Below are 25,812 nucleotides of genomic sequence, written 5' to 3'. Positions count from 1 at the left end.
AAACATTACAACTCAAGTCTTTAAAAAGTTCATTTATTGAAAATCATATGTATAACCTAGCATCCGAATGAGCAGATTGAAACACGTAACTTCAAGCCATTTCTGAAAACATACACCAGGAGCTCTGCTCATCTGGAGTCAGACTCCAGCTCCAGCCCGGCTGTGTGCAGGGATGGCGCATGCGCTGAGGAGGACCAGCCCCTGCAGGCTGAGGCGGTGTCACCCGGGGAAGGTCGTGGTGCGTTGTGGCATATTCAGTCTAAATCAGATGAATGTAAATATCTCTTTGTAAATCATTTATTTCACTCTGTTCCATCCAGGTCAGCAATCAGATTGTGGCATGCTGGGTAACTGGAAAAAATAATAAAAAGTAAGTTTCAATAGCTCATGTTCTTCAATGTGATTTGTCTTCTCATTTGCTGGTTTAGTCACCTTTTATGATGAAAACTGTTGGAGAAAAAAAAAACCTGTTGCTGAAAATGTGGAAATCATATGAAAAGTTTGTGCCTCATCTTGTCCACATCAAAGCCCTTGTCACATACGAAATAAGGTTAACTGGTTTAATGGGTTAAATCTGAAAACAACCTAGACTACAGACACTCGTGCCTCTTAAATAAGGACAGGCTGGTGTTAGGACATGGCCAGAGAGCCATCTCTTCTCCTCTCCAGGAAAGGACACATTGATTTGTGCCAGAATCTGTTTACTGAAAATTTTTCGGACCTTAACAGCAGGTAATTCTAGAAGAAAAACAGGGTGTAGGCCAAGTGCCCCTAAGAAATTCCTCCTGAAACAAAACAAGCTGAAACATCTCCAGATTTATAGCTGCAAACGATTTATTGTAACATATAGAAAGTATTTTCACATGGAAACCTCGAACCTCCCATGTGTTGGAAGAGGGGGCTGGGTGTACTGAGGTCTCTTAGTTTTACACAGATACAAATGTTCCAAAGCTGCTTCATGCGAATTGGGTTGGGGGAGAATCGCAAGTTCAGAAAGTACTGAATACGGTTCCTGGCCTCTGCTGCCATGGCTGCCCAAATTAGTTTAAACTACATCAGGAACTAGAATCAGAAGCCACTGGAAATGGTTCTGTTCCACAACACATGGCTGGCGTTTCTGCTCTGCACCGCACTGTGTGGGAAGGTGACTGGGCCACGGTCCTCGCCCTCTAGAGTGTAAAGTCCAGAGAAAAGCCAAGACGGTGGTTTCCAAATCCCGGTTTCCGCATCAGTTACACTGGCACGCACTGCAGAGCCAGGCGCCCAATCTGGTCCCTCCGTAGTTAGGAACCATCTGCCAAAAAGAGAAGTGGGCCTGCCCCTCCCCAGTGAGGATTTTCCAAGCTAGACTCCAAGGGAGGACTCTGTCAACCTACTTTAAGCCGTCATTATGTGGGGATTTCCAAGACAGGACAATGAGTGAAACCGAATCTGCATTCAAGAGAAATATATGAACATCAGCCCGTTGCCTTTGACAAGAAATGAGAAAAAGTAATGTTTCCATTTCAAGTAGATTTCCCAGTGTGTGAGAGGCCCTGAGGCCAGCTTTTCTGGAACAGGTGAGTAGTGGGGCGGTCTCAGCAGGGCAGTTAGAGTAGCTGGGGGGCCTGGCCTCGGGCTGAATGCAGGCGGGGCTCTGGCAGGAGGCCTCACTCCTCCTAGTAAACCTGCCGTCCGATGCGCACAGCCCTCGCAGGCCTGTGGAGCCAGGTGGACTGTTTCCTGGGCCCACAGGGTGCCTTGTTCGCCAGGCCCTTTCTGAGTGGCCCATGGGGAGTCCACCCCGTGCGCTATGCCCTAGAGCCCTGCCATTGCAGAGGGGACTCCCTTCTATCCTCAGTGGGAGGGGACTCCCTTCTACCCTCAGTGGGAGGGGACTCCCTTCTACCCTCAGTGGGATACTCACAGCAGAGACTGCCACCAATGCAATCTGATCGTCAAACACATGGTTTGCACCAAGCTGACCTGCCTTCCAGGCCAGCGGATCGAACTGACCCAGCACAGTCCTGCTAAGTGACTGGTTTGAATGGCCCTCCACCCCTGCTCCATGGACTGGCCACGTAGGGCAGGTGGCCTGGTGGCCTCGCTCTTGACACAGTGGCTTCCTAACCTTAGAAGTGCTAGGATGACTCTGAATACAAAAAGGGTAAGCATAAATCCCAACAGATAACACTTCAAAAGAAAAACAGCCCAACTCTCAGCTTAGCACAGTGGCTTACACCTGTAATCCCAGCACTTTGGGAGGCTGAGGCAATAGGATTGCTTGAGTCCAGGAGTTGGAGACCAGCCTGGGCAACAGAGCAAGACCTCATCTCTACAGAAAAATTGTAAAAATTAGCCACATGTGGTGGTGCACACCTGTAGTCCCAGGGACTCAGAAGGCTGATGCAGGAGGATTGCTGTAGCCCAGAATTCAAGGCTGCAGTGAGCTATGATCGTGCCACTGCACTGCAGCCTGGGTGACAAAGTGTGACCGTGTCTCTTAAAAAAAAAAAATGAAAAAAAGAATTGAATTTTGGGTAGAAAACACACCCACACACACACAATACAGAATAGGCGTGAAAACCTGAAATAAAAGTAAAAAGTGTTACGGAATTTTCTGATAAGCTCCAGGAAACAGGCGATTCTCATGCTGAGTCTACATAATGCCCGTGGGCTCCCAGGCCACCTGGCAATTTATCAGTATGGGAGCTGTTTGCTGCTGGCACTCAGGTGACCTCCTCATTCCGTGGGCCTCACCAGGAACTGGTGGAAGGCAGCCTGATTCCTTCCTGCGGCAGACCGGCCGTGACCGTCTGCATGGGCTTTGAATTTCATGCGGCTCAGGTGAGAAGCTCTCTACCCATCCCCACTTTCCCACTGTCGGACTCACCGTCCGCTGTGCAAGCCCCCGGGCCTGCAGCCGTGCCTGCCCCATGGAGAGCGTTCAGTCAGCACTGGGGGGCTGGATAATCTATCCTAGGAGCTCACCGTTTTGTCGCCTCCGTTTGCTGACTCTTCGGTACCCCACATTTCTCTGACCCTGCAGCATGTCCCGAGACAGAAGTCGTAGTTACTGCCCACATCTGGCTTATCTGCCGTTAGGGATATCCATGATGCTTATTTCCAGAAGGTCCTGTCATCAGCCCCACAGTGACCGTGGTCTCGCTGTCCAGGAAAGAAGCACGTGCGTATGCCAGCGGGACGTGAGCCCTCAGCCAGTGTCTCCCATCCTTCTGCCCCTTCCATTTGTCATCATGGCCCTGCTGTGGCCCTCCTGTGGCTCCCCTGCCGTGCCGTCCACAGGTGGCGGAAACGCACGCCCAGCTGCAGGCACACAGCTGCTAACCCATTTTCTTTCTTCTCGTTTTAGTCTTCTCTCCACAAACCCTGCCTCGTTCATTTCTGAAGTTTGTTAAGTTCTGAGTGTAAGAAATGAGTTGCTCTGGGTGACCTGAACTGTTCCCCGGGCAACCACGCTGTGGGGTCCAGCCAGCCTTTTCTGCTGCTTTGTTCCCAAGCCAGCCAGAGAGGCCAGAAGTGGCAGCCCGGGGAGATGGTGGCACCCCTCGCCCCTGCTCACGGGAGACCTGCCCGGGCTTCCCACTTCATTCTCTCTGTGGGTGGCTCTAGCCAGCCCTTCGGAAGGTAACATCCCCTCCCCGCCCCCCGCTATCTGCTCTGTCACTGGCGTGCCGTCTGTGTTTGGCCAAGTCAAAACATGGTCCTGGTTCCTTGTGTGTCTGGCAATAAAGCATCCATTTGTAACTGGAGAGGGCAGACCCTCCCCCATCTCCATCTGGGGCATTTCAAAGCTGGCCCTGAGTTGACAGAGCTCCAGGGCAGCCCCTGCCTCGCTTGGTGGCTCGCCTCCCGCCTCCGCCTCGTGTTCTGGGCGCCAGAGCTAGGGCTCGGCAGCTGTTCTAGCCAGGCCCGGCTCCGCCCGCACCCGCTCGGGTACCTGCCCCCATCCACACATCCTGTGGCCTGAGAAGAAGTTCATTTCCCTGCCCAGCCACTTCCCAATTCCATTCACTTCATTTCTCTGAGCCTTATTTTTCTATGTACAAAATGGTTATTTATCTCAAATGGCCCTTTCAAGCCCACGATGATCTCAGCACTAATCCTGCTGGTTTCATAACCATCCGTGCTGGGCTCTGGGTGATATCAGGCACTTCCTTTTAAAGGGAAGCTGGTTCTTTTTTCTTTTTCTCTGCCAGAAATCAAGTGACATGGAAGCTAACACAAGTCTCTGAAGCGACGCAGAGCGGAGATTCGAACCCAGGTAGTTTGACCTCAAAGTCTAGACTCCCATGCAGGACTCTCCTTCTTGCTCTAGCAGATGAGGGGGAGCCAGTTTGATATCTACGGAATTAACCTGCCAAATTGGGCAGGAAGCCTGGATGAAATAAGCCACGTGAGCTCTGGCTTGCCACCAGTGCAGTGAGGAGAGAGGTGCCCTCAGCATGCTGGGCAGAACGTTGTGGAAGCACAGCCTTCCAGCAGGCCCGCCCACCTGTTAGAAGGAGTGTTCCTCTACAGAGCTGAGGGGCGGTCGGCCACCTTCAGGCCCCCGCGGCCCTGCTGTCCCCAGCACAGTGACTGAGGTTCTCGCTGAGGGCCTCATCCCCTCCAGGTCAGGCCTGTCCAGGAACCTTGCTCTGTCAGCTGCAGAGCAGGGCAGGAGCTCATGGTTAAAGCCATCCCAGGGCAGCGGCCACTCTTCCCTCCTGGCTGCCCAGCTGGGCCTCTGACAACAGCAGCCACACGGCAGTCAGAGTTCAAAGCCCTCCTTCCCTTCCACTGCAGGCGTTGGCTTTGCTGCTTCTGGGCTCCAAGAAAGGAACGGGGCCGTAGAAACCAGAGAAATGGTAAGGTAGCCACAGAGAAGGCCGCCTCGCAGACACGAAGTGGGACTTTCCATAAGACAGCATCTCTAGCTGGACTTGAGGGGGAGAGGGAGGCCCCAGCACACAGGAGGCTAAGGTGGAGGTCCTGGCTCTGAGGTGCCGCCTCTCCTCCCCAGGGCGCACCCAAGCCCAAGGGTTCCTTCCTAACCACGGGGTCTGAGTTTGTCATCTTCCAGCTTTCTCAAGTCCCCTGAGTCATCAGAACTTCCTCTCCACACAGGCAGGTCTGTGTTTTATATGAACCATGTTTCCATGGTAAATAGATTTTAAGAATTCCCAAAGGACAGACAGTGTCACCAACAGCAGAGAGTGGAGCCTCTGGCTGCCTCATGTTTGAAAGTGTTAAAAATAAAGACAACACTGACATTTGGGGTTGTAATGTGACGGAATTACAGTCTTTTAAAGGCAAGAACCACTGATCTACACTACATGTAATATTCAGTGTTTTGTTCACTTGTCTAATTGGATTAAAATATTTAGCTCCCTTTAAAATCTTGATTGTGAATTTATATTGCAAAATGTAATGTCTGACTCAGGAAGCAATAAGTAGAGCAAATGTATCTGAAGGAATATAAAATTCAATGCACTTTTCTCCCATGATTCTCATTCTGAAAGTACTCACTCTTGGACAAAGTGAACTGGTAACGGAAGAGCAAGTCTGGCTAAAATGAAGCCCTGCGCGCTTTTCAATATTAGACACAGGGTGCTCAGTCAAAAAAACACGAAGTTTAACTCTCTGCTGTTGGAGGTGTTTGGGGAAGTTTCGCCGAAGGTCGCGAGATGCTTATGTTAGACATGCAGCACCCGGGGCCTCGTGTCATTCTTTAAAAACACTCAGGCAGCAGGGAGTTAATGACATTTTAGCTGCATATGTTCAAGTTTATTTAAAAAAATATGCAAGTCACTTTGGTTGACAGTGTCTTGTACACAGTTTTGAAAGAATCAGGGCAAACTTTAACAGAGTCAGTTTTTATTTGAAAAATATTTTCTGGGAATGTATCAGTGTTTATTTTTGAGACTGACAATTCGGGTGAAAATCAGGATAAAAACAAAAAAACAACAATTTGGTTGAAATCAAATTGTTTGTTTTCATCTATTTAGAATTCTTTCCAAAAAATCTTGGTTCAGGAGGAGGCTTTTTAATTTATTTTATTCAGTGTATTTGCTGTTCTATTCAAGCACCATCTGTCTTACAGGTAGCTAACTTTGTGGTAGCTCCTAAGTCAGCTGGGCGAGGCCCCCAGGGCTCCTAGAAGGACCATAGTAAATTAGGTGACACCTCCAAGGCCTAACATGGGCAGCCTGCAGCAGCTCTGCCTTGCAGGCAGGCCTCCCCAGCAGGGAGTGTTGGTCCCCTAGAGCTGTCACTTTTCTAGAGCCTCCCTTCTCCCTTTGCTTGAAGTCGCAGTGGGCCTTTCCTCCTTCATCTTCTGTGTCTCTGCGTCCCCTGCTTGTTTTCGGCTCTCTTCTATGAGTCCTTTGGTATAATGAGATAATGTCGATGATCTTGAATATAATCACATATGGCTGCTGGATCCATGCACAAGTTTAAATCAAATTAGAAAGTAAATTCACTGCCAAGAATGCTTAAAAGTCATAGGGCCAACTGATTAACCACTGACAAGTCAGTTTCCGACTCTGTTTCTAAACTGTAAGTGATTCATATGAGGGGACTAAAAGGGAATCACTCCCCAGACTGAACACTGCAGATAGAACCAAACAGCCTACTTAGGATACGACGGCCATCAGAAAATGCAAGTCAGCTGAGACCGTATTCATTACCAAATAAGCACGCAGACACAGAAAATCAGCTTGATGCTTGAGACCATCCTCTAAGGGGACAGATAATTTCTGTTTTCCCCTCTCCCAGATGCCATTCTCCCCAAGACTCCTATTTCCTCACCAGCCGGCTCCAACCTTCCTAGCCAGATGTTAGAGCCCCCAGGCGCTAGGTTGCAGACCCCTGACCCTGCTCCAAGCTGTCAGGCCCTGCCCAAACTCCCCCAGGACCCACTGACCTCACCCCGAATCCCCTCCCCCCTGCCCCCCACCAAGGTTTCAGCCTCCCCCAGCCAGGGCCTCCTTTCAACAAGAGGTGAGAGTGTGACTACCCAGTTTCAAACAAAACACAGGCCAGAGTGTCTCCCTGGAGGCCCTGACCCTCTCGCAATACACAGTGCGGGGAACTGCGTCTAGGCAAAGCTGGCCAAATGCTTCAATGTCTGTTCTCCACAAGGAGAAGAGCGAGCCATTTCATGACATTTAAAAGCCATTTTCTTGAAGTTGTTTCCCCTGGGTGAGGCAGGAGATCAATAATGCCATTATTTGTAGTCACCCAAAACTAAGAACAAGCCAAGAGGCCGGGCACAGTGGCTCATGCCTGTAATGCCAGCACTTTGGGAGGCAAAGGTGGGCAGATCACCTGAGGTCAGGAGTTCGAGACCAGCCTGGCCAACATGGAGAAACCCAGTATTTACTAAAAACACAAAATTAGCCTGGTGTGGTGGTGGCGCCTGTAATCCCAGCTACTTGAGAGGCTGAGGCAGGAGAATCGCTTGAACCCAGGAGGCGGAGGTTGCAGTGAGCCAAGACCATGCCATTGCACTCCAGCCTGGGTGACAAGAAAAAAACTCATCTCAAAAGAAACACAGCCGGGCGCATTGGCTCACACCTGTAATCTCAGCACTTTAGGAGGCTGAGGTGGGCGGATCATCTGAGGTCAGGAGTTCAAGACCAGTCTGGCCAACACGATGAAACTCCGTTTCTACTAAAAATACCAAAAAATTAGCTAGGCATGGTGGTGGGTGCCTGTAAACCCAACTACTTGGGAGCCTGAGGCAGGAGAATCACTTGAACATGGGAGGCAGAGGTTGTAGTGAGCAGAGATAGCACCACTGTACTCCAGTCCCGTCTAGGTGACGGAGCGAGACTCCGTCTCAAAAAACAAAGCAAAGCACAAGCCAAGCCATGAGCCGAGAGCTGTAGCCAGTGGCCTGAGCCCTGCCCACTGCAGACAGCCCCGGGGAGGGGAGCGGGAAGGGTGGCAGGTCTCGTGGCCAAAAGCATCCATGTGGCAGCTACCACTACCAGGGGGGCTCCCTCTGCCAGCCACGTCGTTTTGAGTGTTTCAGAATTCAAGCAGAAACAAGTTAGAATAATGAAACCTGCTAACAGGCTAGACACTTGCTGTCGGAGGCCACAAGCCAGCCTGAACCCCACCACCAGGCGCAGCGGGGCTCAGGACCCAGGACAGGGAGTGAAGGAAAGGGATGGACTTTGCTTTGGAACCGCTGCCCGACCCATTCTCTACTGGGTATTAAGTGGACAGAGATGTTTAGAGTTAGACATGCAAAATTAAGCTTAACTCATCCAGGCTGAGAAAATGGAAGCCTTCAGTTCAACCATCTCTAACCCGGCCATGAGGACAGCTGTCACCTCAGCGGCCCAGGATCTGGACCTGCAGGCCACTCCAGGAACACAGAGGCTGGCTGAGCTCTCCAGAGCCCTCAGGCGGGCGGCACCTCCTCCAAAATACCTGCGTGAACCTACAGCAGCCTCGCTCACATCACGGCTCAGCAGAAGCCTAGCTCACAAGCTGATTCCGTGACAAAAAGGCATTGCAGGGGCTGAAGCCCACTGACAGCCCCTACCTAGAGGTGAAGGCCAGGCTTAGCCAGAAAAAGCGGGCTCTGGGTTTAGATATTCCACAGAGCGCTTCCAAACCTGGATCCCTGCCTCCTCTCTGACCACTAGTATTTGCAACTGAAAGCCAACATTCCCTCTACCAAATTTCTTTTGTCATGTTCATATTAAAATAACTCCAAGTGTAATATTTGAATCTGAAAGGCCGCTTTAGAGACGAGCCAGATGGGCCAGTATCAGATAGCACAGGATGGGCAAATCATCGCTGTTGCTTCAGGCAAAAGAAGAAAGACCTGCTAGTTTTTTGACGATTTTTTGAGGTTCGGGGTTTTTTTAATGCATTTTGTGAAAATTTTGCAACTCACTTGGCAATAACCAGATTTTTAAAGCCCTGGAAGAGGCTTCTAAGCATCGGTGATCCACGTTAAGATCTAAGTGTGCTGTAAAGCAGGCAGATGGGGAGTTAAAAGGCAAAGCCCACGTTCTCCTGACCTAGTCCAGAGCCCAAAGGAAGCTGCCGTGTGCTTCAGCTTCCATGGAAGACTGCCCACAACCTGAGGTCTGACAGAGTTCTTGGCTTTAGAGGCCAAAGATTCACACATGCCAAGAGTCACGGTCCCTCCCTCCTATGTGACAAGAGCCTAGTCACCTGCCAGGAGACCTAGTGGCCCCAGTGGCCCTGACCTTTGGCTGGCCAGGCCTAAAGCAGATGCCGCTGGGGCCCTCCCTGGGGACCTGCCCACAGGGCTGGGTTCTGAGCTGGGTCTGGTGGAGGATGAGGGGGTCATCCTGAAAGTAGAGGACAGGGGAGTGGCACTGGTCCTACGGCTGCTGCTCTGCAGGCCTCTGCCTTCCCTGAACCTCTCCCAGGACCCTCTGAAGATGAGGGAGAAAGTAAACACCCTCACATGTCCAGCCTGTGTGCCCCAGGGCCTGTGGGGCATCCCGCCTGCACTCAGCACACCCACAGCCCGTGAAGCCAGGCGTGCACCATGCCCACTGTGCAGACGAGAAACTGAGGCTGGAAAAAGGCTTAAGTTACTTGTCCGAAGCGGGGGTGGGGGCTTCAGCCCAGTGACACAGACTGGAATAATTCTCTGTTCTTTCCAGCTCCAAACACTTCGAAGGCTTTCAAAACGTAGTGTCCTCCAGAATCACCCCACCAGCTTGGCGAAATTCAGGTTCCAGGACCCTGCCGTGGAGCGCGCCAGGTGAGGCCTCGCCTCCTAGCTTAGCAGTGGCAGTGCGGCTGTGGCTAGGACTTTGAGCGGCCTGCTCCCCCACGGTCCCGGTGAGCAGTCCCAGAAGCATGGGGACACAGGCGTTTCCACCTGCAGGCCTTAGCTCCCAGGCGCCTGGCTGTGCTCATTTACTGCCTGTGAACACGTTTTGCAGAGGGATTTCGGGCTGAGTGGGAAAAGTCAGTACTTACAGGTTCCTTGAGCACAGGGTCATTTTGTAAGGAGAATGAGACTCCTCTTCGTTTCCATTTCCAGATGCATTTTTCCTATTCATCACTCCAAGCGTGTACTGCCTGAAGTCCCCAGGGCACTCACAGAGCACCTGGGTGCAATCCTAATGAAAGGCAGAGGCCTTGGTCAGCCCAGGACCGCCTCATTATCCTAACAAACTGCTTGATGGGGCAAGATGCACAGCCTCTCTAACAGGCAGAGAAGCGATTTAGAAAACAAGAGGTTTCATACCGCGTTCAAAACTCACCGGACACTTTCCTTCCTCCCTTTTCCCTGCTGGTGGCCCTGGATCTCACCTGAATGGGGAAAGCCTGGGCTGTGGAGTCAGGCTCAGGTTCCATTTGTGGTGTCCCTACCTACCAGCTGTAATGCTTGTCTGGGCCTTGGTTTCCCTATCTAAAACATGGAGACAATAATGTCAGCACCGCCGGCTTGTTCAAGGGTAAAGGGAATTAATGCATGCTGTGTGACACTGCCGGGCGCTCTGCAAGCACTCCAGATAGTAGCCCAGTAATCAGCTAATTTAGGACAAGATGCCTGCATTCTATTCAAGACGACTTTGCTAATTGAGAACACCTCTTTCCTCAACCAATTCAAACCATACACGACCTTCAGAGGCAGCTCAAGGCCACCCTCCTCGAAAAAGCCTGTTCTGCCGGCCACGGCCGTCCTCACGCTTCTCCCTGCTCTCGCACCCTCCGCGGCCTGCACGGCGCAGCTTGGCACTTGGTGTGGTTCGTTCATTCGCGGGCCTGGGTCTGTTCACCCGCACGGACTTTAACCCCCTCACCAGGACGGGCGCATGGCTCCGCTTCTCCGGGTCCTGCACTGCCCAGCACAGTCGTCAGGACCTCCCTCCCAGCTTACTGCTAACTGATGTGATCCATGGGAAAGCCGGCCTGTTGAGCTGCATAAAAGACCCACCTGTAGACTCCCGCGTGTTCTTGGGTGGGCTGAGCCCGCCCAAGGACTCCCACCTGCGCCGCGTTCTGCACAGTACCTGGGTCCGCAGCCGGTCCACCTCTTCCGACAGGCTCTGCCTCTCCAGGAGAAGCTGGTTCTGCTTGTTGAGGAGCTGCACCAGCTGCTGGGCTGTGGCCTGGCTGTGCTTATCCAGTTGCCTTAGCCTGAAGAAAAATCCACCGCAGAATTAAAGAGGGATAACGTCAGCCTTTCAACAGGCCCAGGGGCTGTGTGTATCTGAGAGAAGCCCCTGCTAGGGAACCATAACCAGGACGCCTAAGGTGACCCTGAGGTGCCAGGCTCTGGCTAGCAGTGGGCCCTTGGTACGCACTGTGTGAAGGTTACATTCTAGCAAATGTGCGTGGGAACTGGGAGCCATCTCAGTACACTATCAATTAGAAAACACGCAGATAAGTGGGGTAACTAGAAGAAAAAAGGAAACTTTGAACTAACAAGTACAGGTCAAAGATGAGGGCCCAACTGCCGCCATTGTTCAGCTGGAAAGGTCTCTGGCAGGCTGAGCGGACGGCCGCCCCGGCTGGGGACGTGGGTGAGGGCCGTGGAAACACTGAAGTAAGGGTTTTCCATTATTAATCACTCAGTCAATCACGAGCTCCGGCATCGCTGACCAGATGTCTTTAAAGATCCTAAATTTATCATTCTGCTGATGGGCGCTCCTCTCCAGACTTGCTAATTCACTCAGACCATTATCCTCATCTGTCCACAGTCGGCTTCCTCCAGCCAGCAGCACACTCACTCATGCAACTGTTGGCTTTGGATTAAATTCGGAATTGAACCACTACCCAGAAGTGTTCTGGAAAGAAGCGAGATGTGTGGCCTGCCTCACGTCCTCACCCGTCAGAAGCACCAGCAGGCACGTTAACTCGGATTCGCACAAGGAAAAGGCCATTAAAGCTCAAGGTGCATTTCAAACTCCAGGCCAGTGAGCCGAAGACCTCGTGGGCCGTTCTGCGGACCCCGGCCTCTGGCTGCCCTCAGTTCGGCTTCTCCTGGGGCTCCGAGCACAACTAAACATTGACACGGCCACATGTTTGGGCCTTGGGGTTGGGACCGGTTCCTTCACAGAAAAGGCCGCACGTGCGGGCACAGGAACCACTGCCCTCTGGGAAACCCGGCGATGGTGGCACCTTCCTCCCGCGCAGCGCTGCTCGGCCCGCGCCCTCCCATTTCCCCACGGCTACTCCGGCCCTGCCCCACCGCCCTTCTCAGCCTCCGCTGGGTTGGGCTGGAGGCTTTGGTCAAGAGGCCCGAGCCCCCAGCCCTGGGCCTTCCCCAGAACGCACCGTGACTCCCTGTTTTCTGCCATACCCAGCGTTGTCCGGTCTGTGGGGCGCCTACCTGTGTTGGGGAGGCGGGGGCCGCAGCCTAGGCCCCAGCCCGGGCAGAGCCGGCACTGCGCATGCTCCCAGGAGGCCCCGCCCCCGGGCTGGGCGCCTCCGAGTGGCCACGCCCACAATCCGCACCACCGCCGCCCCTCCCTACCCCGCCAAGGGCCTCCTGCTGCCTGCAGGTTCTGGGGAAAGTGTAAGGACTCAGGGACGCCCTGGCGCCTCTTTCAAGCCTAGGCAACAGCCTGGCCCTGCCCTGCCTCCAGGATCAGGCTGGCCTCAACAGAACAGCAAAGATCTTCCATCCAAGTAGGAGTGTTTCCCTGTGTGTGTGACATATATACATGGTGATGCTCCAACACCCTACCCCATCCCATCCCATCCCATCCCATCCCATCCCATCCCATCCCATCCCATCCCATCCCATCCCATCCCACCTCATCCTACCCCATCCTTCCCTCTGATCTTGGAGGAAAAGTAGGTTTCCTTCTGGCGATAACTAAGGCCATAGCTGCTTTGGGAAGCCTCATCCGCCCCTACCCGTCCCCATCACGCTGGGGCTGAGGCAGCCTTTCCTGGGAGCTACTCTCAAAGCCACCGCACTGGAGCAGATCACAGCAGCTCTCCTGCATGGCCCCGGGAGCCCAGGCTGTCCTTAGCAGCGAGTGGCCGGGAGAGAGGAGGACATCCCGGGCCAGCGGGCTGGGGAACCTGCCTAGGCCGACCCTCTGACACAGGCAGGCGGCCACTATTCATCTGAGTACCTGCCCTGCTGTAGGGCCCAGGAGTGGGTCCCGTTGAAGAGACAGAGATGGTAACAGCTCTTTTCTTGAGAAGCAGACAATCCGATGCTTCTGTATTTAAATCAGCAGGTGAAAAGCATCACTAGTCCTTGAGCTCTAGAACCCTAAGGTGGCTTTTCCCCTCCGATGAAGGCCTACCTGTGGAGAGAGCCACTAGCTAAGAGCAACTGAGGTGGTAGCCCCGTGGCTTCCTGCTTGCTTGAAAATAATGGAACAGAAACGTGACAAATGACACCATGACATGACTGCATAGCAAGAAGGTGCCACGAGCAGCCATTGTCCCTGTGGTCCCTTGCCCTGTGCTAGGATCAAACGGGATGATGGTCCTTTGGACCAATGGGTTCGGTATGTGGTTTTGAACTCCTGAAAAGGGATGGCAGCCCATCCAGGGCAATGGGCAGGGCCAGAGCCGCTCTCACAGCATAAACGCCGGGCCTGGCAGGCCACCCTGGCTCCACCTTCAGCGACGGGGGTTCTAGGCCAGTTCCGGCCTAGACCTTCCTCCTATGGAGCCCTCAGAACCTGGAGGAGGCTTAGTCCAGAGTGCTTTGCAACCTGGGGCCCTGGGAAAGCTATAGAGATTACTGGGGTGGGGAGGAGGAAGGAGACACCACCCAGACCCGCTGAATCAAGTGCCTGGGTGTGAGCCCCGCAGGACAGCAGGGGACCAGCTGACCAGGTTTCCACAGAAGCACCCCTGCTGTGAGGAGTGAGATCCCTGAGAGGCGGGCAGCCCTCCCTTCACAGCTAAGAGCTGAGGATGGATTCCCATTGACTCCATTTTAAAACCAACTTGAAGACTCCCTATATTACAAATACTGGAAAAGAGGTTTTTTGTTTTTTTTTTTTTTTTTTTTTTTTTTTTGGAGACAGAGGTGTGCTTTTGTTGCCCAGGCTGGAGTACAATGGCACGATCTCGGCTCACTGCAACCTCCTCCTGGGTTCAAGCAATTCCCCTGTCTCAGTGTCCCCAGTAGCTGAGACTACAGAAATTCACCACCACGCTCAGCTAATTTTGTATTTTTAGTAGAGATGGGGTTTCTTCATGTTGGTCAGGCTGGTCTTGAACTCCCTCGCCTTGGCCTCCCAAAGTGCTGGGATTACAGGCATGAGCCACCGCACCCAGCCCGAGACTTTTTTTTTTATGGAGTCTCACTCTGTCACTCAGGCTGGGGTACAGTGGCTCGATCTTGGCTCACTGCAACCTATGCGGCCCTGGTTCAAGCGATTCTCCTGCCTCAGTCTCCCAAGTAGCTGGGATTATAGGCTCCTGCCACCGTGCCCAGCTGATTTTTGTATTTTTAGTAGAGACGGGGTTTCACCATCTTGGCCAGGCTGGTCTTGAACTCCTGACCTCGTGCTCCACCCACCTCAGCCTCCCTGAGTGCTGGGATTAAAGGTGTGAGCCACCGCACCCGGGGGAGATTTTTTTAAAGTTGTTCATTTTTGGAAGAGCCTCCAACCCTGCACAAACCAGCCTACGCCTCTGTTAATGGATGCCTCATTGTTAATGGATGTCTCATTGTTAATGGATGTCTCATTGCCGTCATTCAGACGAGATTGCTTGGGGTGTCCTAGACACTCAGGCTCTCTTTTCTTTTCCATGGTGGTTACTGCTCTCTCATATTCGTGGTCCTGAGTTCACCTCTTCATCCACCCACAGTTTCAAATAGCACCTCTGATGACTGCTAACACCTACTGAGCCCCTGGGCTCACTGCGCCACAATTACCTATGTAAATTTAATTGATTAATCAATAAACTACCTATTACATTAAATAATTATCTTAATTAAAAGTTCACTACAGTCCTGGGAGGTACATGCTAGTATCATCCCCATTTGACAGATAAGAAAACAAGCTGAGATGTTGATTAACTTGCACAAAGTCACACAAGTAACCGGTACAGCTTGGAGTCAAATCCAGCCAGTGCCCAGGTGTCCTTAACCATTGTTAATGGTGGTTAACTCACTTAATTCACTAAATGAACCAACCCTTGGTAAACACCTTGTTTTGTTTTGTTTTGTTTTGAGATGGAGTCTGGCTCTGTCACCCAGGCTGGAGTGCAGTGGCATAATTTTGACTCACTGCAACCTCTGCCTCCCGGGTTCAAGCAATTCTCCTGCCTCAGTCTCCCAAGTAGCTGGGACAACAGGTGCATGCCACCACACCCGTCTAATTTTTATATTTTTAGTAGGGATGGGGGTTTTCACTATGTTGGCCAGGCTGGTCTCGAACTCCTGACCTCATGATCCGCCCACTTCAGCCTCCCAAAGTGCTGGGATGGCAGGCATGAGCCACCCACCGCACCCAGCCAACACCTCTTAAGGGTCAAGTACTAATTTAGGTCCTGGGAGTCCATCAAGAATGATAAATGCTCCCGGCTCTCGGATGGTTCCTGGCCAATGGAGGAGACTCACTTGTAAAAAAACATGCTCAACTCAAACAGGACACTGAGGCATGAAGAGAAATGGCCAATATTGCAGATGAGAAGCCTGGGCGGGCTTGCGCCTGCTTAGACGTGGCTCATCATCATCATATGCTGAGCACTTACTATGTCCGGCACTGGACTCACTGTTTGGCACTCACAATTCCATGAGGCAGGAACTAATTATTATGCCACTTTAAGGATGAGGACACAGAGGCACAGGCAACATGAATTATTCATTCAAAGTCACTCAGCGGGCAAGCTGGGATGGGAAAGGATGAGTGGGTGCTGTTCTGGCCAGGGCCAGGGGCGGGACCTTCCCATGTGGGGCCGGCAGTGCAAAGGCCACTGCCTATCTGGAAACTGCAAGCTGTGCAGTGTGGCTGGACCAGAGGCTGCAGGCTGCTCAGAGGGAGGTGACGCTGGACTCTGTAGCCAAAAAAACAAGTATGGACTTCATCCTGCAGGCAACGGCAGTGCCATTTACCAGACAGAGGATGGCAGGAGGGACCGGCCTAGAGTAGAAGAGAAGTTCTGGGGTCAGGGCGAGTCCGAGGTACCTGTGGAACACGCTCCCACCAGGCAGTTATGTAGCTTGGGGCTTAGGAAGGGCCGAGCTGGAGCTCTAGCGGAGTGGGCCAAACCTGCTGGGAGGCGAGGCCATGAAGGCGGGGGCAAGATTTGCCTGGGAAGGGTTGGCACAGATTGTCAGTGTGGGGAGTTTGTTAAAAATGCAGATATCCGGCCCCCAAGACCCCCTGGCTGAGAAGCTCTTCTACAGTGAGAGGGAAGGGCTCGCCCCAGGATAGGGGTTTAGGAACCGCCGCATTCAAGGGCTAGTAGCGGACAAGAATCTGGCAAGACACTGAGAGTGGGATCCTGGAGGGAGGAAAACTGGGAGATGGAGGTCCAGGGAGGAGAGGGGTCAGGGCGGAGTGGCCGGTTTGTGGGAAATGCCACCTGGTGGCGAAGCGCCCTGCAGAGGCTCCTGGCTGGGGCAGAAGCCAGATTTCAGGGGCTGGAAGAGAGAGGCTCTTCTGGTGAGGGGCTGGGCTGGCGGGGAGGTCGCAAGATGGGGTGCGGAGGGTGGGAGCCGCTGGGGAGGAGGCCCTGGAGGAGAGAGGGGCAATCTTCACGGCAGAGGACAGCGGACTTCCCGAGGGAGGAGGGCGCCTTAGGCAGAAGATTGAGACTCTCCCCCCGCCACCGAGGCAAGAGTGGAGGCAGGAGCAGGGGCGGGTCGAGGAGGGCGCTCTTGCTCAGCAGCCTCCAGGATCCCCCACGTAGCCGGCACCACTGTTTGCTGAGAAAGGGGACGAGGCAGCGGGGGTGGCGGCGCGGAAGCTGCTGCGGGGACCAGGGCGCGGTGGGAGGCAGGGACAGCCGCCCAGCCCAGGGGGCGCGCTCCGAGGAAGACCCGGGCACCCGCCGCCTCCTCCCCCGCTCCGCAGCCGCCGCCCCGTGCCCTCCACCTGCGACCTTCACCCCCATCACCATCGCCACGGGCCTGGAAACCTCTTTCAGCGTTCCAGTCTCAGAGCAACTGTCGCTTTGAGAGTGCAATTTCTTGTTCTGTGTGTCTTGGTTTTAGCCTTTTCTTCTAGGAGGCATTAAGTCATGAACAGGGTGAGGGGCTTTTGCCATCATGGGGTCTGCGGAGTGTTTAGGCACCAGCCCCCGCTGCCAGAAGCGCCCCACGGCCTGCGAACCACACACACCCTCCATGCGGCAGGAAACACAGAATCGCCAGATTTCAGAGCTCAACCCCTAATTCAGACCCGTCTTTCCCCCCGCCTTTATCTCATCTTTACAACAGACGGGGATTGCATCCAGGGCCCCCAGGATGTGGCTGGTATCTTCACTGTGCTGTCATGGAGCCCTGGGAGCTGTGGCCAGGCCCCATCAGGGGCAGGAAGCCAGTCCTCCTCCCAGGAAGCCCCTGTGCTCCCCGGCCCTTACAACACAGGGTAGGGCCCGCAGGTCCATGAGGAAGGACACTTGAAGGAGCCCGCACCCAGGCTAGTGTGGCCGTCTCAGGCACAGGGTCCATGTCCTTCAGGATCTGCAGATGTACAACTGCCACCCCTGCCTGGGCAGGACTGGGGACCCTGGTGGAGAAAAGCAGCTGCCCTATGCAGGGGTAGAATGGGCATCACGGGCTCCCCTTCCACACAAGGGCATCGCCAGGAATTTCGGGCGTGTCAGGGGCAGCAGTTACCATGGGAACAAACACGCCCAGGTTTCTAAAGGCAGATGCTGATGAAATCACAGGGGACTCATAAGTGTGCTGGGCCCAGACAGATCTCCACTGGTCCAACAGCGATCCTCTGAGCCGCACCCTGCAAGCATGATCAGAACCAGCATTTAAAAAAATATGCAAGGCTTCAAGATAAGATGGAGCAAGTGGTGAAATACAAAACAACTTTATAGAGCTGAGTGGGCTGGGGAAAATATCTTATGCAAAACAGAAGCAGTGCAAGCTGCCAGCTCTGGTCCTATGCTTCAGACACTCATTTGCTATGAATACTGTGAAAGCAAGTGAATACATATATTTAAATTTTTTTATGTTGTATGTGATACATACAAAATATATGCAATGTATAAATAAGTTATGAGGTATAATAACCAAATGAACACTTGGGAACCTAGCACCAGCCCCACAGGGCCACTACCAATGGATTTCTTCTCCAGGCCAGCCCCTTCCTTCCCCAGAGGGGGCCCGTATCCTCATGCGTTTCTGTTTTTCAATGAGAGTTTTTTGCTTCACTGGACAATTCCCCCTGGGAGCTACCTACAGACTACAGTGGAAGGTTTTAGTTGTTGTTGTTTTGGGTTTTGTTTTGTTTTGGTTTTGGTGGTAATGGTAAAATCTTTTGTTCTGAAATGTTTCCAGACCAGAGCCTCCTCCCTGTGGTCCCTCTGACTACAGCAAAGATTGTCCTTTCTCTTAGATAAGTGTTCTCAAAGTGCTTAGACTATTTCCCTGGGAGTGGCATCCTCCTCATGAAAATGAAGAACATTTTTCAAACAACATATAGACTTCAAAGGTGCAAATACATGAACTGTAAAATATGCACTCACTTTTCTACTCCTCCCAGCGGCCTCCTCTAATGTTTACTGGGCATTTACTAAATGCCCACATTGTAAGCATTTTACATTCCTTAACTAATTTAATCCTCATAACAATACTATGCATTAAATTATCATCTGCATTTTATGCATGAGAGAAGCTAAGTACAGAGAAGCGATCATTTGCCCAAGCGCACACAAGGTAAGGCAGAGCCAGGATTACCTAATCCACCAAGGCCACAGAGCAAGGCCCACAGTGTGACTCATCACTCTCCTTCTTAGACTCTGTCCTGGTCTCTCACTCCCCTTTGGTCCCATCGTCTCAGGCACCTCTTCCTCCTCCATCAGACCTTCAAATGCTGGTGTGACCCAGGGCTGGGCTCAGCACTCTCCTGACTGGAAACGTTCTGCCTGCATGATTTTTAAAATCTACACTCATGACTCCAAGTGGAGAGGACAAGGATCCTGAGCACTTGATCTCAGCCTCGGGCCTCTCCCCTGCATTTCCAAGCCCACTTCAAACTCGCCACCTGACACAGTGGAGTCATCTCTCAATGCTCCTCTCTCTGTGACCCTCTCATGTGGGTGGGACCACCCCTAGTCACCATCCCCATGGCTCAGTCTCCTGGTTCCACAGATGAGCCCTTTAGGCCTTCTGAACCTCTCCCATCCCATCCCATCCCACCCCACCCATCCATCCATCCCACTCATCCATCCATCCATCCATCCATCTATCCATCCATCCCACCCATCCATCCATCCCCCATCCATCCATCCCACTTATCCATCCATCCCACCCATCCATCCATCCATCCCACTCATCCATCCACCCCACTCATCCATCCATCCCACTCATCCATCCACCCCACTCATCCATCCATCCCACTCATCCATTCATCCATCCCACTGATCCATTCATCCCACCGATCCACCCATTCCCCATTCATCCATCCCACTCATCCATCCATCCCACTCATCCATCCATCCCACCGATCCATCCATCCCACTAATCCATCCTGCCCATCCATCCATCCTGCCCATCCATCCCACCCACCCATCCATCCCACCCATCCACCCATCCATCCCATCCATCCACCCTTCCCACCCATCCACCCATCCCACCTATTCATCCACACATCCCATCCATCCACCCATCCCCCATCCATCCATCCCACTCATCCATCCATCCCACTCAACCATCCATCCCACTCAACCATCCATCCCCCATCCATCCATCCCACTCAACCATCCATCCCACTCAACCATCCAGCCCACCCATCCATCCATCCATCCCACTCATCCATCCACCCCACTCATCCATTCCATGACCTTCACTCTTGAAGTCCAGCTGCCAGCACTTCACATCCAGGTTCCTGCACAGCCTTCTCATAGAGTTGTGTGCTTCCACACGGCCCCCTGTAATCCATACTCCCCACAACAGCTAGACTAGAAGGATCTCTGTAAACAAAACTCCAGTCCTGCCTCTCTGCTTGATGATTACCTGTAGCTCTAATCCTAATCCTATGAATGCTGAACTTGGAAATGGGGGACATGGGTTCAAAACCCTATCACAAGCTAGCTATTTTACCTTAAGCCCGAAACTGAATGTCTCTCTCAACCTCAGGTTCTCCATTTGTAAAACTAACAATATAAGTAATCTCCAGACCTTCTGAACCATCAGCTCTGAGGGTGGGGCCCAGCAGCATGCATTCTAGTAAGGCCCCCTGGATGACTCTGATGAATCCTTAGGCATGAGAACTACTGGTACATTCTAATTCACAGTATTAATCACACATACAACATGAGTTCTTCTGGAGAATCATCTTTGTGTGGCTTCAATTTTCATCATCAAAACAACCAACTGTCTATATGAAAACTCTCCTAGTCTGCTCCTAAAATACTCTGGCATCAGTCATGAGAACTTAAGTAAATCCTGTGATCACTTTGAATCTCAGTTTCCTCACATGTGAAATGAGAGGAGAAAACTAGAAGTGAGGTCAGCACACTTCAGACTGCAGGCCACTGCCTGTTTCTGTATGATCTGCCAATTGAGAGGGATTTTTACATTTTAAAATGATTTTTTAAAAATCAAAAGGAGTATAATATGTGAACACTGCATGAAATTCAACTTGCAGTGCCCCTAAATAAACTTTCATTGAAACTCAGCCATGCCCATTCATTCACGTTTTGTCTATGGCTGCTTTTGCACCATCACGGCCGAGGAGCTGCGACAGAGACCATATGGCCATGGAGCCTACAATATTTATTACCTGACCTTTTAAAGTTTGCCAGCCTCGGGGCTAGATGACTACATTCTCTTCCAGCTCCATATTTCTACAATCCTATTACTTTACAGATTTTACTGTGTTCCTATCTTCAAATATCGCTAGCTATTTACATAGCAATACACCTAGTCAGCAAGCTGAAGTTTTGAAAACGCGATTACCGCTCTAGGTCATTAATTCTAGTGAATAAACCATGTTAATGTAAAGTTGTATTACTTTGTTCTACCACTTAACCATTGCTGCGGCATTTTACATAATTCCATCTCATGAACGAGGTCCCATCAGCGAGAACAAGCAGTGTGCTGAGGCTTCTGGAACACGCTGTAGCCCATTATTCTCGCCCAGAACATTAAGGCACTTTTTTTTTTTTTTTTTTTTTTTTGAGACAGTCTCACTCTGTGGCCAGGCTGGAGTGCAGTGGCACAATCTTGGCTCACTGCAACCTCTGCCTCCCGGGTTCAAATAAATGATTCTTCTGCTTCAGCCTCCCAAGTAGCTGGGACTACAGGCACAGGCCACCATGCCCAGCTAATTTTTTTTTTTTTTTTTTTTTTTGTATGTTTAGTACAGATGGGGTTTCACCACGTTGGCCAGGATGGTCTTGATCTCTTAACCTCGTGATCCGCCCACTTCAGCCTCCCAAAGTGCTGGGATTACAGGCGTCACATTAAGGCACTTTTAGTGGCTGGTTTGCTGTTTAAATTTCCTTTGCCTAAATCTATCCTATTCGATAATGGTTTCAATAAGGAATTCTTCCTGAGGATCGTGCAGTACGGGATGGGGTAACCACCTTCAATGAAGAGCACGTATGTCCTGCACTGCCCCTTTCCTGGCTCGTTCTCTCAGATTCCTAATTAGCCTTGGCTGCCTGCGGAGGAAGAACAGGGGGCTCCTTGGGGATGCCCCCAAGTGATGGGGTGGATCAAATCCTGCTCTTCTCATCAAAAGAATCATATTATGTTAGGGCTGAGAGGCACCTTGGAGAACACTCAGTTCAGCCCATTATGGTGAAACCAAGAAAGTATAAGTGACTTGCCCGAGGTCAGGCAGCCTGTCTGTAGTAAATCTGGCGCTAGAGCCCACATCTGTTGACTCCAAATCCAGTGAGCTTTGCAGCATCTCAAAATCCTTTTTTGAAAGGCCCGACGTTCTTCTATTCCATGTGAAACATAAGAATTTAAGGGAAGGACCCTGAGAGAGAGAACACGCAGGGCAATCTTCCGGGCAGCAGCGGACACCAGCTCCTTTTCCGAGGCCTGGGGGCCAGAGAAGAGAGAAATCCCTAGGCCAGGGCTTCTCCAGTGAGCTCAGTGAGGAGAACCCGATTTGATTTTAATTCTTTTAAAATTTCCAATCTATTGCAGTCTAATGGTTTTGTGGAGTACAAGAAAAAGGAAGAAGCAGTGTTTGATTGCTTGGAAAATTTCTGACGCAATTTCAGTTCTTGCCTCATCCCAGACCAGTAACAGTTTGAGGACCGTACTCTGGAAACCACACTTTGAGACACAATTGATCTCACCCATAGACTGGTGTTGGCACGAAGGATGCAAAAAAGGCCAGAAGCTTGGAAGGCCATGTTGGGAAGCCCACAGTGCCACAGAGCCCCCCAGTGAATACCCAGTGAATGGGCCCATGGCCAAGGGGACACTTTCAGCTCTTCAAGCTCCAGCACTGCTGCCTCCGACAGGACCCTAAAGCCTCTGACAATGTCACTGAAGCTCCTCAAAGACCAACTTCTTAAAACAGTGCTTCTACCAAAAAGGAGGCAGAGTTTCATCTTAGGTCCATTAGATCTGTTGTATCACTACCTTGTAGCCTTCTTAAAATACAAGTGCTATCTAACCAAGGCTGAGTTTGTAACACCTTTGGAAGACTGAGCATGAATAAAGGATCCTGACACCACGAAACAAGAGTGACAGCAGTTGAGACGTTATGAATCTTAGACTTTGAAGAACCTAGAAGACCATCTGCCTGAAGCAAGAGTTACCTTGATCAGCTTTGTCTCAAGCAAGAGCAGAGTCATGGTGAGGATAGCCCCACTGTGCAAAGGAAATGGGACAGAGGAATGGAAATGGTTGAAAATCAGAATCTTTGCAGAGTAATATCTATGCTGCATGTAGCTCAAGGCCATAAAGAAGCACCAGCAGGAAAATCCACACTGCCATGCACACCATACCCTACCTCACCCTAAAGCCATCCTTAAAAACTGGTTTATTTGGAAATAATGTCAAACTTATAAAAAGTTGCAAGAATATTAGAGAATACCAACATACCCTTTATCCAAACTCACCTATTGTAATAGTTTTGCCCCATCTGATTTATTATGCTCTCCCTTCTCTCCGTGTGTGTGTGTGTGTGTGTACAGAACCAGTTGACAGTAAGCTGCATGCACCATTGCCCTTTTATCTTATATGCTACAGTGTGTATTTCCTAAGGATAAAGGTATTCTCTTATAGAACCACAGTATATGAACAACTACGGTCAATTTTATATTGATCTAATAGTTTCATCCAACCTACTGAATTGGATTCTAATCTTGTTGACTGGCCCAATAATGTTCCTTTCTTCCCACTCCAGAAAAGATCCTTCATACTTAGTTGGCATGTCTCTATTTAGACTTCTTTAACCCAGAGTGATTACAGGCCAGTTGTATTTTGTTGAATGCTATTTGCAATTAAATTACCAACAGTCCTAATGGAAGACATGGAACTATCAGACGCATGGAGGTCCTGTTCAATTGCCATCTTGGGTTTGGGGGACACACTGCTGTGTTTTCAGGAAGTTTCTGTTTGAATGGGGTCTTCCTGAGACTAAAACCCTCCTGTTGTGGTCCCAGAGTATGTCACGTTCCACACTGTGGTGAGGTCTTCCTCAATTTCCTTCATATTTGACCATTCTTGGGATAGTCAAACTAGCCACAGAGGTGTGATGGAATAAGATTGGGCCCACGGCAGCTAAGTAACCAGATTCAATCACTACAGCTCACTTATTGGCACACATCTTAATTAGGTTTTAATGCAAGTAATTTGATAACAACTCCTGGCCATCCACTACAGAACTGTCAATGCTGAAAGCTTTTTATTTAGCTCCTCTTCTGTCTAAACCAAGGCAGGCTCCCCGCTGACCCTTGTCAAAGAACCCCATCTGCTGGTTGCCACGGTAACTGAAGGCGACCAATTGAGCTGAACACAGTGACTCAGAAATAAAATCTGCAGCCAAAGGAATTCTGCAAAGAGCAATAAATCATTTAGTAAAAGGGGGTCCTCCACACAGTGATGAGTGTTGGGATAATATGATGGCATAACTCTTCCAGCTAGAAGGTCCATGACAGATCAGAGTGATTGGGCCTGCTGGAGGGCTCATTTGGTTTCTAGTGGGCTCCAGCAGCAGACGAGATGGAGCCTGCCCAGTTGTGTGCCACTGTGGGGGAGAAGGAATATGCAGAGTCAATTTTTAATATTTGGGCTGCAAAATTTTGCTTTTTGAAGAGTGGCAAGAGAACCAGTCTAGGCTTCCAACACTCCTTCCTCTATTTTTCAAAAGTAGCACACATTCACAGAATGCCCCATTTTAGCCCAAAAAGCACCTTGAGCCTTGAGGAAGGTGACAAAGAACAAATACCAAGATTGGAATATGCCAGTTTAGCACCATCTCTCTGTCATCAATCAACTTTTAGGTGTTCCAACCAGAAACCCTCTATGTGCACAAGCCTTGCGTCCTCGCGAAAGCAGGGGAGAGCCTGGGATTCAACTCAGAGGCCCCAGAGATCTCCGAGGATGGTCTGATAGAGGGCAAGAGCTTTGTCTCTCCCCAGGACTGGGTTAGTGTTGCTTATGGAGTCCCACACACATCCTTCCCACATTAAGATTTCCTGAGGAAGTGCCGCCGGAAGGAAGCGGGAGCAGGGGCCTTTTTCGGGGCTGCTCCCGGTGACAGTACACAGTGGCCCCTCACCCCTCACAGCCCAGGCCATGGGTCCCAGTCACAGCCCCCACTCCTGGTGAGCGCCTGCTGGGTAGACTAGGAAACCCCTGCAGGCAATAGAAAGACCCCAGACCCAGACATGCTAAATCATCCAGACAGTATTCACTGCTATATGCCTGTCTCTTGGTTGTGTTGGGAGAAGCAAGGGTTAGTGGCAGGAGAACTGCCCTGATAGCAAATGACAACAGGAGAGGGACTCTAGGACAGGGCTTAGGGCCTGTGCGTGTCTGGGAGGGGCTGCAGGCAGAGCTCAGGGCCTGTGCGTGTCTGGGGGCGGCCTGCCCTGCCAGCTCCTCTCCTCCCAGGCTGAATGCCACTTTTCACAGAGGTGCATTGGCAGGATCCGGACATTCTCCCAATCCCTGACCCACATGGCAATGGGGTACCCTATTACTAAGTCATCCCTAGAGATATTTTCTGCCTCAGAAAAGAGCAACTGCTAAACAGAAGGTAGATTTTTCCCCCATTCTAAATGCTGCCAATAAAATGCTTCAGTCTCGGAGTTGAGTGAAACTCCGTTGAGGGAGTTAGGAGCGGCTGTGCACGCTCAGGATGAGCCTCCTCCCTTACTTAGCCAGTCCGAGGAGCGCATCTAGCCGAGCCCTCCGCTGCCACGCCGCATCCCGGGAGCTCCCAGCCCGCCTTCCACCCCACGCTGGGCAATTGTGCCTCTGCAGGTGGAACAGACCGCAGGGCTCCACGTGCGCCTCCCGCACGCCAGCACCTGCTCTCGGGGCCACCGCGGAGCGCTCCAGGCAGGAGATATCCCTCTCCCTCGCCGGGCAGGGTGGCCTAGGCAGCCAGGTCTCAGCGCCGCCGGGCGGTGCATGGTCCTCTCGGCCTCCCTGCCCACCCAGACCTCCCGATTGCTTCGCCTCTGGATACTAGGCCCGGGCTCCGCCGAGCAGTGAAGCCGCGCGAGAGGGCCCGG

General features: G+C 51.6%; 2 protein-coding genes and 1 long non-coding RNA gene across 14 annotated transcripts in view; 2 read left to right on the top strand and 1 right to left on the bottom strand.

Moving 5' to 3' along the window:
• Positions 1 to 388, top strand: part of AKT3 (AKT serine/threonine kinase 3) — a 359,827-nt gene extending 359,439 nt beyond the window's left edge. The window contains exon 14 of the mRNA XM_007989958.3: positions 321 to 388. Within this exon, the coding sequence (XP_007988149.1) occupies positions 321 to 364 (44 nt within the window). The 3' untranslated portion in view covers positions 365 to 388. The remainder of the gene's footprint in view (positions 1 to 320) is intronic.
• SDCCAG8 (SHH signaling and ciliogenesis regulator SDCCAG8) overlaps positions 18 to 25,812 on the bottom strand; it is a 246,249-nt gene continuing 220,454 nt past the window's right edge. For 6 of the 11 annotated variants that reach the window (XM_007989963.3, XM_037986195.2, XM_007989967.3 and 3 more), the window contains 3 exons: positions 11,004 to 11,130; positions 9,964 to 10,106; positions 18 to 351 (listed from right to left, as the gene is read on the bottom strand). In XM_007989963.3, coding sequence (XP_007988154.2) covers positions 303 to 351; positions 9,964 to 10,106; positions 11,004 to 11,130 — 319 coding nt within the window. In that variant the 3' untranslated portion in view covers positions 18 to 302. The remainder of the gene's footprint in view (positions 352 to 9,963; positions 10,107 to 11,003; positions 11,131 to 25,812) is intronic. The other 5 variants (XR_012091314.1, XM_007989969.3, XM_037986199.2 and 2 more) reach the window with 2 other exon arrangements.
• LOC140710298 (uncharacterized) lies at positions 3,833 to 14,185 on the top strand. 2 transcript variants are annotated; one of them, XR_012091316.1, is made up of 3 exons: positions 3,833 to 4,264; positions 9,642 to 9,742; positions 11,694 to 14,185. It is a non-coding gene; the product is annotated as an uncharacterized lncRNA (long non-coding RNA). The 2 variants fall into 2 exon arrangements; XR_012091315.1 differs by lacking the exon at positions 11,694 to 14,185 and adding an exon at positions 10,028 to 10,255.

Source organism: Chlorocebus sabaeus, chromosome 25 (genome assembly GCF_047675955.1).
Source record: "Chlorocebus sabaeus isolate Y175 chromosome 25, mChlSab1.0.hap1, whole genome shotgun sequence".
In the NCBI taxonomy this organism is placed as follows: Eukaryota; Metazoa; Chordata; class Mammalia; order Primates; family Cercopithecidae; genus Chlorocebus; species Chlorocebus sabaeus.
Note: the sequence above shows the minus strand (reverse complement) of the source record. Positions and strands in the feature narration are given on the sequence as shown.